This window comes from Notamacropus eugenii, chromosome 3, assembly GCF_028372415.1.
Source record: "Notamacropus eugenii isolate mMacEug1 chromosome 3, mMacEug1.pri_v2, whole genome shotgun sequence".
NCBI classification, from domain to species: domain Eukaryota; kingdom Metazoa; phylum Chordata; class Mammalia; order Diprotodontia; family Macropodidae; genus Notamacropus; species Notamacropus eugenii.
In genome coordinates, this window is record NC_092874.1 from 232,594,329 (window position 1) to 232,608,276 (window position 13,948).

The following is a 13,948-nucleotide window of genomic DNA, read 5'->3' on the forward strand; positions in this document are numbered from 1 at the left end:
TCGAATGCAGCCTCAGACACTTACTGTGTCACCCTGGGCAAGTCACTTAACCCTGTTTGCCTCAGTCTCTTCATCTATAAAATGAGCTGGAGAAGGAAATAACAAACCATTCCAATCTCTCTGCCAAAAAAACCCCAGATGAGGTCACAAAGAGTCAGACACCATTGAAACAACTCGACAACAGCAAAACACTTGGGCTTTAAGGTTTACAAAGCACTTTATACCCACCATTTCATTTGATCCTGTAAAGGATTGTTATTATCATCCTTTTACAGATGAGGAAACTGAGACCAAGAGGTGACCTGCCCTGGGTCACACACATCTGAGGCAGAGTTCAAACTCAGAGCTTCCTGACTCCCAAGTTCAGTATTCTCTCCCCTTCATTACCCTGCTGATAAAAACCATACCATAGTAGGGCTGAGTGATCACTAGGGGTTCCTGTAATCAGGAACCTGATGTGATAGAATTTAAGAAAGTCCTTGAAGAATAGGGATTTAGAAGGACTGAAAAGAGTGAGGAAGGTCTTCTAGGCAAAGGACTTCCCTGAGAAACAGAGTATATTAGGCCCATTTGAGGAGTAGTGGGGCTAAGATAGCGGAGGGAAGAGTCCATTTACATAAGGCCAGAGATGTAGGTTGGAGCCAGATTCAGGAGCTACTGAAATATAATCAAACGATCCATAATGTAGGTAATGAATAACCATTGATAGATTTTTAGCTGAGGAATGACACGATCAAAGTGGTGGTCTAGAAAATGTAATCCCAAAGACATACATAGGACAGATTGAGAGGGAAAGAGACTGTGGGTGGGGAGTCTAGTGATGAGACCTCTATAATAGGCTAGTCAGGAGGTGATAAAGATCTGAATTGAGTAGTGGCAGCTAGAATGGAAAGGAAGGCATGAATCTGAAAGGTATTGCAAAAGAAGAGTTGATGGAACTTGGTGACTGATTAGATAATGGCAGAACCAAAGATGGCCCTGGACTTTCAAGCCTGGGTGACTAGAGAAAACGATGACAGAATGATTGACAGAAATAAGAAAATCCAGAGGGGAAGCAGCTTGGGTGGGGGAGATGATCAGTTTTAGTTGTGCTGAGTTTGAGGTAATGATGGAAATAGGAAGCAGGCAATTGGAAATGCAAGACTGAAGTTTGAGCAAGCTGTCAGGGATAGAGATAAAAATGTAAAGGATGGCTCCATTCATAAAGATGTAGTTTTCAGAGTCCCACTGTCCTCAGCCCTGGCTAGACTCCATTAGAAGTTCTATATCAAAGTCTGAGCACCAAGTTTTGTCTTATTTAATTTTAAGTTTTCTGAATTTTGTATACTAGTCTTTATGTATATATACGTGTATGTACATATAGTGTGAATATATACGTATATGTATATATCTCTAGAGCTTAGTGCAATTCCTGACATATAATAGATGCTTAATAAATGCTAACTTAGGGGCAGCTAGGTGAAGCAGCAGATAGAGCCCTAGGCCTGGAGTCAGGAAAACCTGAATTCAAATTCAATCTCAGACATTTACTAGCTGTGTGACCCTGGGCAAGTCACTTAAACCTGTTTACCTCCATTTCCTCATCTGTAAAATGAGCTGGAGAAAGAAATGGCAAACCACTCCAGTATTTTTGCCAAGAAAACCCCAGATGGGGTCACGAAGAGTCAGATGCAACTAAAAACGACTGAACAAAAAAAAAAATGATAGCTTGCTAGTTGATAGCCCATCTCCTCATCACTGTCACCCATCACTGAACTCACTCTCATAACTTAGAAAACCAAATAAAACCAACTGGCTAGCTGCTCTCATCAGACAACATATGGCACATTCCGAATTCACAAGCCCCTGCCTCCTAGAGAGAGAAATATATGTGTTCAGTCATAACTTCTCCAGTTCCACAATTGTTTTTCATAATTAATCTCAGTTCAGTTTCCTCTTTGCGTTGTTTTTGTTTTGTAGTTACTATGTATATTGTCCTCTTGGTCCTGCTCTGCATCAGTTCATACAGGTCTTCCCGTGTTTCTATGAATTCTTTCTTTCTCTCATCTTTTATGGCAGGATGATATTCCATTACATTCCTATGTTAGACTTTGTTCAGCCATCCTCAACTCAGGGGAGAACTGTTCCATTTCTAGTTTGCTACTACCTCGAAGCATCCTCCTATGAATATTTTGGTATACATAGGGTCCTTCAGTCTTTGATCCCTTTCTGCTATGCATTTTAGGAAAGATATTGATAAATTGGCCTCCACATATTCCTATTCCAATGTCTCATGATGGCATGTGTTCTTGAAGATTATACCAACAAAATGGGAACTCTGGTAGGTCCTTCCATGTTAGAAAGATTTTGAAAGCAATCTCAGCAACAAACTGCTTTTTGAAGACCAGTCTAAGCACGGAAAGTCTCAGTGTCAAGGAACATCATTCGGTGACAATATATTTGGTCATCACCTGGTGATGAATTCTTTAGTCATGGAAATACGTGAAACAAAGAAAAGTATAAAACGGTTCCAGGCGCTCTATGCCCCCTTTCTGCTTTTGGCAGTAATGATGGCAGGATGAGAGAAAGAGGACACAGTAATAAGAATCACATCGTTTTTTAGGCAACTTAAGAACATTAACGTCGCTGTTGTTACTGTAAATGTGAGATCCTTCTCTGGTGACTAACAAATGGATGTACTCCTAAAGGAAGTGAATCATATCAATTGTGACATTCTTGCTATAAATAAAACCAGAGGACAAAAGGAAATTGCATTTCAACAGAATGACGGCTCATAAGTTTTCCTTGGAGATGCAAATAAGGGAAGTAGCAGAATATTGTGGGTCCAAAGGCAACAAGGAACATCATTTGGTGACAGAACATTTGGTCATCTCCTAATGCAAGAGACGTGGTGTGTTTGCAAAAAGACCACCATGAAAATAATTGCAACTTATCTGTTGAAAGGATAAGGAGGTAGAAAAATTCTGTGCAGAATTTGGTAAAACCCTCCAAATTAAGTCAATGTATAATTTAATTAGTGACTTCAATGCAAAGGCGGATATTGGGGAAGATAGTACAAAGTCTTGGAAAATGTGGTTCAGTTATGAGAAACAAGAGAAGCCAAGGGTTGGTAGACTATGCTGAAAACTCACACCTATAGATCATGAATATTTTCTTCAAGAAGAGGGTTAAGGGGATGCTTGACATGGTGAGCTCCAGATAATTTCACCAAAAAAAAAAAAAAAGAAAATTGATTGTATGTTAACACTCATGAAATGACTGATTACTGATTTGGGAATCATTTCTGAATACAATCATACCACCGACTTGTTGATTTCTCAAAGTCAAATTAGACGACAGAATACCAAGTTAGAAGAAAAAAAATCAAAATAAGATTTATGGTACACTATTAAGGCAACTCGAGCCTAACTTATTTAAATAAGTTAATGCAAAATTAAAAATGGGATGTGGATAAATTAACAGACATTGACATAAACTATCACAAAGGTAGTTTAATAGATGTAATCTATATTCACCACAAGGTGAACAAAACAGTTTAGAAACCACTTCTGTAAACAAATATTTGATCTCCTTGCCAAGTGAAGAGAGGTGCCAGCCAAAAGCAACTTTGGTTCAGGACATAATGTCGTACAGAGATGATCATGAGAGGTATTATCTCATAAAACTGAGCAGAAGGAAAAAGAAGTTTACCAAAAGAATGACAAGAGGCACAACTAATCCATAGCATCCTGAGGGCATTAAATGGAAGGACAGTGAACAGATAAAAATGACAAAGATCTGTAAAGATGTCTATAACAAATTCCTTTCTCTTTCAATAAGAGTGAAACAACCACACTTGCACTCACAGTTTCCAATAATATGCTTGAGGAAGTAGCAGTGACAGTAAAGAAAAGAAAATAGGGGAAGACCAAGCTGAATTAGACCTAGACCTGAATTAGGTACCTAGAAAGTGGGAGAGCCTAGAACCATGGAGAACCTGGCATCCAGTAGATGAGCCAGAGACCCAGAAAAACCTAGAAACCCAAAGCCCAACCAGAGATCCAAACAGTAGGGAAGCTTAGATCACAGTACTAATCATAGTATTAAGAAAATTAAGCCAGGGATAGGTAGGTGGTTTGGTGGATAGAACACCAGTCCTGGAGTCAGGAAGACCTGACTAGCTGTGGACAAGTCTCAAATTGCCTCAAAAAAAATAAAAAAATAAACCCACACACCTAGAAGGGGTACACTTAAAAACCAGAAAGGGCCACAAGCCTGGAATTTTACTGGGGCCACACAAACATTCCATGTTCCATGCTGGGTTGGTTGGATTCTGTGATTCCTTTCAATTCTGTGATTTTATGCTTTGAGATTTTTATGCTTTGAGATGTTGAAGTATGTCTAGTATCTCACAGCTTTCTCTGTTTTCTTATCTGCAAAATGATAGGACTAGATGATCTCTTTTAAATCTAAAATCTTTTGAAAGCCCATGTTTTTATATATTTGTATCAAAGACCACCCCATGAAGCACATGTGGAGATGGTTTTGCATTCTGGGCCCTTGCTAAAGGGCATGTGGGACCAGAGGCTGCTGGTTGGTGTCCTGTACCCTATGATGGGAGAAGGATTGTCAAAGATGAATTGCAGACTGAGCCAGGAAGAGCTTTCCCTTCAACAGACCAGAGTGTCTGCCACTTTCGTGCCTTCCCACCATTTCCCATAACCTACCCCTGTTTTTTTTGTCTCATCCAGCCTGATGTTCTGGACCAACTGGAATGAACAGCATCCAAGCATCATGAGGGCCGCACTGTCAGGTGCCAACGTCCTGACGCTGATCGAACGTGACATCCGAACACCCAATGGTCTGGCCATTGACCATCGTGCGGAGAAGCTCTACTTCTCTGATGCCACACTGGACAAGATTGAGCGCTGCGAGTATGATGGCTCCCATCGATATGTGAGTCTGGGGGCAAAGAGGTCTCTTTGTGATTCTTGTCCCTACAGATTCAAGTATTAGGGAGAGGAGGGAAAGAGCATGACTCCCACTGTTGGAGATGGAGGAAATGGCCAGTTGGCCAAACCTAATAACTGAACAAACATAAATGGGCCAAAAATGAGAGGGTAAGAGGAAGAGAACGATTATGATCTTGAGTGGAATGCCTTCTCCAAGGTGAACTATTTGGAATTTATTCACCTGGGCTTTTTCTCTCTCATCCTCTGAATGTCTGCTCTTTGTTACTCTCATGCCCTGGGATTGGCTGTATCTGAGATGAGATGTCAGAGGTCAGAATTATGATCAGTGACCCCATTCCCTCCAGGTGATCCTGAAGTCAGAGCCCGTCCACCCCTTTGGGCTGGCTGTGTATGGGGAGCACATCTTCTGGACAGACTGGGTGAGGCGGGCTGTGCAGAGAGCCAACAAGTATGTGGGCAGTGACATGAAGTTGCTTCGAGTGGACATCCCCCAACAACCCATGGGCATTGTTGCCGTGGCCAATGACACCAACAGTTGTGAGTGTCCTCCCACTTTGCATTCCTCCCATAGGCACAACCTAGAGTCCCCAATGCCCAGGATCTTGCACATACATGCACCCATTTCCTTGAGCCCTTTACCCCCCACCCACCCAAATCCAAGGCCTTTCCTCTGGAACTTGCTTCTCCCCTCCACTCTAATCCTGTCATAGCAAACAGAGCATTGGACTTGAATTCAGGAAGAACTACATTCAAATTCTGTCTCAAACACTTACAAGATAGATAACCTTCCAAAGTCACTTAAATTCTTTCAGTCTAGATTTCCTCATCTGTAAAATGGGGATAATAATAGCTGTAGCATTTGGTTCACAGTATTATTTTAAGGATCAAATGAGATAATATGTGTAAAGTACTTTTTAAACCTTTAAAACATTATACAATAATAAGTTTACAAGAATAAATTTCAATTATTATTTAACACATACCCTAGGGCCTCCAGTCATTCTGCTATCTTACATATACACACCCAAGAACTTTCCCCCAATAATCCAATATTTCTGTATATATGCCAAACCTAGTATCTTTCGGGGTGGGGGGGAGACAAAGAGAGACAAATAGGGAGAGAGAAATAGAAAGAGAGAGAGAGATAGAAAGAGAGAGAGATGCAAACATACCCTTGAGTTGTTCCTCTAATTCAAGAACCTGCATATACATACATATACATATATATATGTATGTATGCATGTATTATAGGTCCCTACTCCCAACTAAGGCTTCCATACATGTCTCAGAGCTCCATCAAAATTCATTTTCTTCCACTATCTCCCCAGGAGCCTACTCAACCCTGAACATCCTCTATATACACATTCCCAGACTTACCTCCTCCATCCGGGGCCCCACTATTGACCCTATTTACTGTCACCATAGTTTTTGGAGCCCAGGACAGAGTGAAAGCTCCGTCCCTCAGGTGGCATCTCCCTGGGAATGTCTGGTGGATAGAGTCCCTCACATTTTCTTCTTCCCCTCTTTCAGGTGAGCTCTCCCCATGCCGTGTCAACAATGGAGGTTGTCAGGACCTGTGTATGCTCACACCCCAGGGACATGTCAAGTGCTCGTGTCGGGGAGCTCGAGTTCTCCAAGATGACTTCACTTGCCGAGGTGAGGGTGAGGGACATGGTGGATGTGGAGGAGGGTGGGAGAAATATGGTACAGGAGGGTGACATGGAAGAGAGGTGGGGAATATTGGATTAGGGCAAGAGTAAAATCATCTAAAATTGATAAGATTTATAGAATGATGGAGCTGGAAGAGACCTAGGTGATCTAGCCTAACCTACCATGCCCCTCTCCAGCATTGTATAGAGGAGAAAGTTGACGCTATGATGTTAAATGACCTGTTTAAGGTTATACAGTTAGTAAGGCTGACCTCCAGCTCCCAGCAAGAAGGGCCAATAAGGCTCAGTCCTCAGGGACATGGATCAGGGACTCGTACTTGGATAAGTCCTGGATCCTGAATCTTCTTTGTCCATTCTTCTTGTTGATAACCCCAATTTCCAGCCATGAACTCCACCTGCCGGACACAAGATGAGTTTGAGTGCGCCAATGGCGAATGTATCAGCTTCAGCCTGACCTGTGATGGCACCTCCCACTGCAAGGACAAGTCGGATGAGAAGCCATCCTACTGCAGTAAGAACTCCACCACTTAGGCTCCAGACCCCTGTGCTTTATCCACACCTACTACCCCATCCCTGGCCCCAGTCCATTATGCCCTGTTGCTCCAGCCCTGTGGGAAGTACTGGGGTGACCCCAGATCCTAAGCCAGAATGATGCAGAAGCAAGGTTAGTATGACAAGGAAGGGGGGGGGGGGGCAGCGACCATGATTTGTCCTTATTATATCCCTAACAATCTGTAGTACAGAGCAGGCCCTCAGTACTTACCTATAGAGTGAATAAGTAAATGTGAACTTGCTGGGAGCATCTTCCACTCATTCTGACCTTCTCCTTCCCAGACACACGCCGCTGTAAGAAGACTTTCCGTCAATGTAACAATGGGCGCTGTGTGCCTAACACCCTCTGGTGCAATGGGGCAGATGACTGTGGTGATGGCTCAGATGAAATCCCATGTAACAGTGAGTGCTAGAAGCTCTCCTCCCCACCTCCCTGGAGCTTCCTTCTCCCCCATCCCCCAGTGGATAATTCTCCTGTATCTCCTAGCCTTCTAGCCCAGGGCTTCTTAACTAGGGGTCCATGACCTTTTTTTTTTTTTAATTTCACTAACTGTATTTCAATATAATTGGTCCAAAGGCTTCACCAGACTGCCAAAAGGGTCCATGAAACAGAAAGGGTTAAGAAGCCCTGTCTTAGATGTTAGATGTCAGCCCTGCTGATTCTCTTGCGCCCTGGCTTTCTGGTTTCCTTAAACTGGTATTTGTATTGTTGCTGTAAATAAGAACAGCTCCAATTTATAAGGTCTTTTTTAATGTTTATAAAGCACTTTCCTCACAACAAATCCTCTTTAAAAAATTTTTTTCCAATTAACAAAAATTTCTTTTCTCTCCTCACCTCTTCATGCCACAGGAAACAGAATAGAAAAAAATAAAACCAAATCCTTGTAATGAACATACATAAGCAAACAAAATAAAGTCCAGCGTTAGCCATCTGCCAAACATACGTGCACTCGGAGGTCAGGAGTCTGGGAGTCCACTCCATTTGGTATCCCTCTCCTGTAATCCTGGTTGAGTATTGAATTGATCTGATGTCTTAAGTCTTTCAGACCTTGGAATCGGATAGCACAAGTCAACAAGTTTTTATTAAGCACCTACTCTGTACCAGGCCCCGTACTTAGGGCTGGGAATATGAAAAGAGCAAAAATGACCCCTTACTCATTCAACAAGCAAACAATTCTGTACAAGCATGATATTTACTGGATAAATTGGAAATAATCTTATTAGGGAGGCACTAATATTAAGGAGGAGCAGGAAAGACATCTTACAGAAGGTGGGATTTCGGCTAAAATTTGAAAGAAATCAGAGAAACCAGGAGAAATATTACAGATATTACAAGTTTAATTATAAGTATTATTAACTCCACTTTGCAAGCATGGAAAGGGACCTCAGAGAGGTTCCATGCTTGCGCTGCTCACAGGAAATGTCAGAACCAGAAAAAGACCCCAAGGTCTTTTAACTCAAGCCCTGGACTTTTTTCCACAACGTTGAGCTGCTAGTTTTCTCTTCTGTAAAATGGGAAGATTAATATTTGCCCTGTCTAGCTCACAAGGTTGTTGTAAAGAAAGTGCTTTGTATACCCTCAAACGCTATAGAAATGGGATTTGGTATGACTGGAGAGAAGCCCTCCATCCGTGCAGATCAATAGCTTGTCTACATTGTAGTTTTAGAGCGTGGCTTGGGGCACCAAGTTTGAGTAACGACCACTGTCACACAACTCATATGTGTCAGAAGCATGGATTCCGGGTCTTTCTGGCTCCAAGGCCAATCTATCGTTTTTTATTCTTATTCTTATTCTTATTCTGGATCTTTGGCTCTCTTGAGTTCTGTCTGGTTCCATGCTCTCCCACTCTTTGGCCACTCTTCCCCTCAGACCCTGCTAGTTTCCAGATGTGGAGCTCCAGCCTGATGAGGGTCTGGCTGGGCTGTTTTACAGAGACCGCCTGTGCAGCGGATGAGTTCCGATGCCGGGATGGGAGCTGCATCAGTAATTCCAGCCGTTGTAACCAATTTTTGGACTGTGAAGATGCATCAGATGAGATGAATTGTAGTGAGTAGAGGATTTGTCCTGGCTCGCTCCTGTCACTCCTCTCTCCCCTGTTCCTTGTTTTCCTTAGTTCTTTCTTCCCCTCCTGCTTCCATCATCCATTCATTGATCCTGCCCCACTACACCTCCACCTCCTGGTTTCTCCTTCATGGCCCCCTCTTCTCCCTGTTCTTCTGCCCCATTTTTCTTCCCCAGGTGTGCCCCAACCCTGGGTTTCACAAAGGGAGGCAGAAAGTAGGGATGGAAAGGGGATCTTTCCAGGGGGTGGGGGAGGGACCAGGATGTCACCCCTCTCCCTCCCCCACCCCCACCCCCAGGCACCACTGACTGTAGCAGCTACTTCCGCCTGGGGGTGAAGGGGGTGACGTTCCTGCCGTGCGAGCGGACGTCCCTGTGCTATGCCTCCAGCTGGGTTTGTGATGGTGCCAATGACTGCGGAGACTACAGCGATGAGCGTGACTGCCCAGGTCAGTGACCCCAGTTTGGAGGGACCGGGGATATAGGGGTGATTTGGATTTGATGGGAAGAGGTCCCTTCCTGCACCTTGCCTGTGGGTCCACTGGGGTGTTGTGGATGGTCCCCTCATATCCAGCATCCCACCCTAGGTGTGAAGCCCAGGTGCCCCCTGAATTATTTCCCCTGCCCCAGTGGCCGGTGCATCCCCATGAGCTGGACATGTGACAAGGAGGATGACTGTGAGCACGGCGAGGATGAGGCCCACTGCAGTGAGTAAAAGCCCAGACCCTTTTTCCTCAAACTCAATACTCCAAAGTGTGAGCACAGAGAAGCTGAGGCCTTTGTAGGAAGGGGTTCTCACCTGTCTCCCCACAATCAGCTGTCCCCCAAACCCTGGTAACCCCCTACCTTGGAACATCTTATCTCCAGACCTCAGAAGTGCTAGCCCTTCTCTTATTCCTATGTTGGACCCCAGAGGTTTTAAGAGTGAGGGGCTCTGTGTGCCATATTCCCAAGACATCGCATCCTGCCCTTATCACCCTAATTTAACTGCTGCATGTGTCCCTCCTCCAGACAAGTTCTGCTCAGAGGCCCAGTTTGAATGCCAAAATCATCGCTGCATTTCTAAGGAATGGCTGTGTGATGGGAGTGATGATTGTGGGGATGGCTCGGATGAAGCTGCACCCTGCCGTGAGTTACCAGGGGTTAATGGGAGAGGAAGAGACCAGAAGAGCCAGGCCACGTGTGGCCATGAATGCCCAGATAAGAGAATTCTAGCTGAAAATGGCCATTCATCTTCTGGTGGGGAAAGAGTGGACAGATGTTGCTCTAAGAGACTGCCCAAGGAGGAGCCGGGGAGTAACATGGGTGGGGGAAAGGGTGTCTCTTTTTGTGTGTGTCTGTATATGTGTATGGTCCCCTGTCCCTGAGGCTCTCAATGACCACTCCGTCCCCTGTAGAGGGCAAGACATGCGGCCCATCGTCCTTCTCTTGCCCGGGCATGCACTTCTGTGTTCCTGACCGCTGGCTCTGTGATGGGGACAAAGACTGCGCCGATGGTGCCGATGAGAGTGTTGCGGCTGGATGTTGTAAGTGATCAGCAAAGGGCCACGGACTGGGGGAGAAGTGACCAGAGAGTCATTGAGCATTACAGTCAGAAGGGACTCTGGGAAGCATCTAGTCTTTGTCTCATAAAGGAGAGCGTTCAAGTTTAGTGAGAGTTAGTGACTTGACGCAGGTGACCTAGTTTGTCAGCTGCTCAGCCAGGGTCCTGACACTGATTCATTCTGTGCTCTGCTGTGGCAACTGAGCTGAGAATAACTAGTCAAGGATGACTGAGAACAGCAGGTTATGGCTGGTGAGCGGATAAGGAGGAAGACAATATGGGGACCACGGGAGCTTGGAGTTCAATGGGGATAGGATGTCATGTCTAAGTGTTTCTTAGAGGAAGGAGACTAGAAGTAGGGCAGAGAAAGCAGGACCATGATGGTTGTGGGTAGGCTTATCTAGTCCTAAGTGGGCTCTGGCCCCCTCTCCCACAGTGTACAACAGCACCTGTGACGAGCGGGAGTTTATGTGTCAGAATCGTCAATGTATCCCCAAGCACTTTGTCTGTGACCACGACAGAGATTGTACAGATGGCTCCGATGAGTCACCAGAATGTGGTAAGGGTTGGGCATCCCTAAGGGATCAGCAGTGGGCTATGTCTAGGGAAGCTCATTGCCTACCTGACTTCCCCCTTCTTCCCCTACCTTCCAGAGTACCCCACATGTGGCCCTACTGAGTTCCGTTGTGCCAATGGACGCTGCCTGAGCTCCCGCCAGTGGGAATGTGATGGGGAGAATGACTGTCATGATCAGAGTGATGAGGCGCCAAAGAACCCTCACTGTACCAGCCCAGGTAAGAGAGCGTGTGCCCTTCTGGCAGTGGGCACCGAGCCAGCGCTGAACAAAGAGGAAGGAAAGAGAGCAGTGTTTCCAATTCTGACTCTGACCCAGGACAAGTCACTTAATCATGCCAAGGTTCAATTTTTTCATATGTAAGATGGAAATAATATTTGTGCTACCTGTCTCATAAGGCTGTTGTCAGGAAAGCACTCTATAAACCCCTAACCTACTACAGAAATGAGAAACATTGGGAATCATAATGTCCCGAAAACAGACCCTCGGGCATCCCTGAAGTCCCTCCCCTTCCCTTCCCCAGAACACAAGTGCAATGCATCCTCCCAGTTCCTGTGTGAAAGTGGGCATTGTGTGAGTGACTCCCTGGTCTGCAATGGGCAAGACGACTGTGGCGATGGTTCAGACGAGCGTAGCTGTCACATCAATGAATGCCTGAGCCGAAAACTCAGTGGCTGCAGCCAGGACTGTGAGGACCTGAAGATAGGATACAAGGTGAGTGCCCAGGTCTGGGCCCCCCAGATACACAGACACACACCTGGCTCGGGCACTGAGGCCTTCACCTTATGCCCCACCATCCCAGGGTAGACATGGTGGGGGGAGGCGGGGTGGGTGCGCTGAGAGAGGATTTGCGCCCTGGCCATGTTCCACAGTAAGGGTGGTGGTGGACTAGAAAACCGTTCTTCCCCAGGGCTAAGGCATTCTCCCTACCCACCACACCCCACCCCTCAGCCCCATGTCCCTGGTGCCCCGTTCCCCATGCCCGCTGTGCCCCTCAGTGCCGCTGCCGCCCGGGATTCCGGCTGAAGGATGATGGTCGGACATGTGCAGATGTGGATGAATGCAGCACCACCTTCCCCTGTAGCCAGCGCTGCATCAACACTCACGGCAGCTACAAGTGTCTGTGTGTGGAGGGCTATGCCCCCCGAGGGGGTGACGCCCACAGCTGCAAAGCTGTAACTGGTGAGGGGGGCGTCCCAGGGGAGAGGGCTAGGGACACGGGAGCCACCCTGGGGCAGCTTAAGAACACAGGGACCCTGGGACAACCTAGTGACAAGGATCCCTCTCTAAAAACAAGGCATTATTTTCCAATGCAATTTGTCATATCAGATGGGCAGCTGCCCTATTTGCCATTATTTTCATCTACCTCTGAAACTAATCCCCACAAGCTGTAGGGTGAGGGGGACTCCAGGGAGGTGAGACCTTGGGAAGACAGATGCTCAAAGATTGAGAGAAAGAGATTAAACATGCCACTCCGGGGATGGAACCTCAGACCACTGCCCTTATTTCCCTCCCCACCTCTACCCTCAGATGAGGAACCATTCTTGATCTTTGCCAATCGCTACTACCTTCGCAAGCTTAACCTGGATGGCACTAACTATACTCTGCTCAAGCAGGTACCAGAATCCTCTGACCTCCCTGCCCCCACCTTCACCTTTCCACTTTCTTCCTCCTCTATGCCTGGCTCCCAGGCCTGTTCTCCATCCTCCACCACTTCCCTGCTCACAGGGCCTACACTGATCTTAATTACAAAGAACCTGGGGTGGAAGGGGATAGGGGGGACTCCTCTCTCTGTGGGCCTTTCCTCTACAGCCTCAATTTCCTCTCCCTATTGTCTCGCTGCCCCTCTATCCCAATCTTTAGTTCCCTGCCCCTGCCCCAGGCTCCAGTCCTCATGTCCTGCTGTACATTAGGGCCTGAACAATGCAGTCGCCCTGGATTTTGATTACCGAGAGCAGATGATTTACTGGACAGATGTGACGACTCAGGGCAGCATGATCCGAAGAATGAACATCAATGGGAGTAATGTCCAGGTGAGGGGGATCGCCACGCCCTGAGAGAGGAGCAGGTCCCTAGGAAAATGAAAACGGGAGAGTCCAGGGGCACAGCTGATGGGGCAAGTCTTCTTAACCTAGGTGTACGTGGACCCAAGAACAACATGGATAGATTTCAGGGGGTCCTTGATATTGTTTGAGGGGGAATTACTTCCTTATTTCTACTAACCTCTTACTGAAATTTAACATTTCCTCAAATTATAAATTAATTTTTTTTCTGAGAAGGGATCCGTAGGCCATCATACCATCCAACAAAATGAATAGCCCTTTGCCATCCAGTGATGGTCATTCCCCCTGTTCGAATGCCTACAAAAACCATCTCCCTCTTCCCTCAGTCATTTCAGTCGTCTTCTGCTCTGATAATCCAAGCCTCCTCATATGAGGCCTGGCCAGTGCTTCCTGTTTTGTATCTCATGATAATCAGGATGTCCTTCCTTGAAGTCTGACCTCCCTTCCTCCTGTCCCTATTTTCCTCCACCTTCCAGTGGGGTTTGGGTTTTCTGGAAATCTCAAGAAGAGTCTGGTCTCTGAAAGCCAGAGT

At 46.0% G+C, this 13,948-nt stretch overlaps 1 protein-coding gene across 2 annotated transcripts in view; it reads left to right on the forward strand.

The window, feature by feature from the left end:
• The window catches only part of LRP1 (LDL receptor related protein 1), a 107,494-nt gene that overhangs the window by 64,896 nt on the left and 28,650 nt on the right, over positions 1-13,948 (forward strand). For both annotated transcript variants that reach the window (XM_072655117.1, XM_072655118.1), the window contains 16 exons: positions 4,731-4,935; positions 5,297-5,489; positions 6,483-6,608; positions 7,005-7,133; positions 7,457-7,576; positions 9,108-9,221; positions 9,536-9,685; positions 9,824-9,943; positions 10,248-10,364; positions 10,634-10,762; positions 11,216-11,338; positions 11,433-11,573; positions 11,877-12,067; positions 12,352-12,535; positions 12,884-12,969; positions 13,267-13,386. In XM_072655117.1, the coding sequence (XP_072511218.1) occupies positions 4,731-4,935; positions 5,297-5,489; positions 6,483-6,608; positions 7,005-7,133; positions 7,457-7,576; positions 9,108-9,221; positions 9,536-9,685; positions 9,824-9,943; positions 10,248-10,364; positions 10,634-10,762; positions 11,216-11,338; positions 11,433-11,573; positions 11,877-12,067; positions 12,352-12,535; positions 12,884-12,969; positions 13,267-13,386 (2,248 nt within the window). The remainder of the gene's footprint in view (positions 1-4,730; positions 4,936-5,296; positions 5,490-6,482; positions 6,609-7,004; positions 7,134-7,456; positions 7,577-9,107; positions 9,222-9,535; positions 9,686-9,823; positions 9,944-10,247; positions 10,365-10,633; positions 10,763-11,215; positions 11,339-11,432; positions 11,574-11,876; positions 12,068-12,351; positions 12,536-12,883; positions 12,970-13,266; positions 13,387-13,948) is intronic.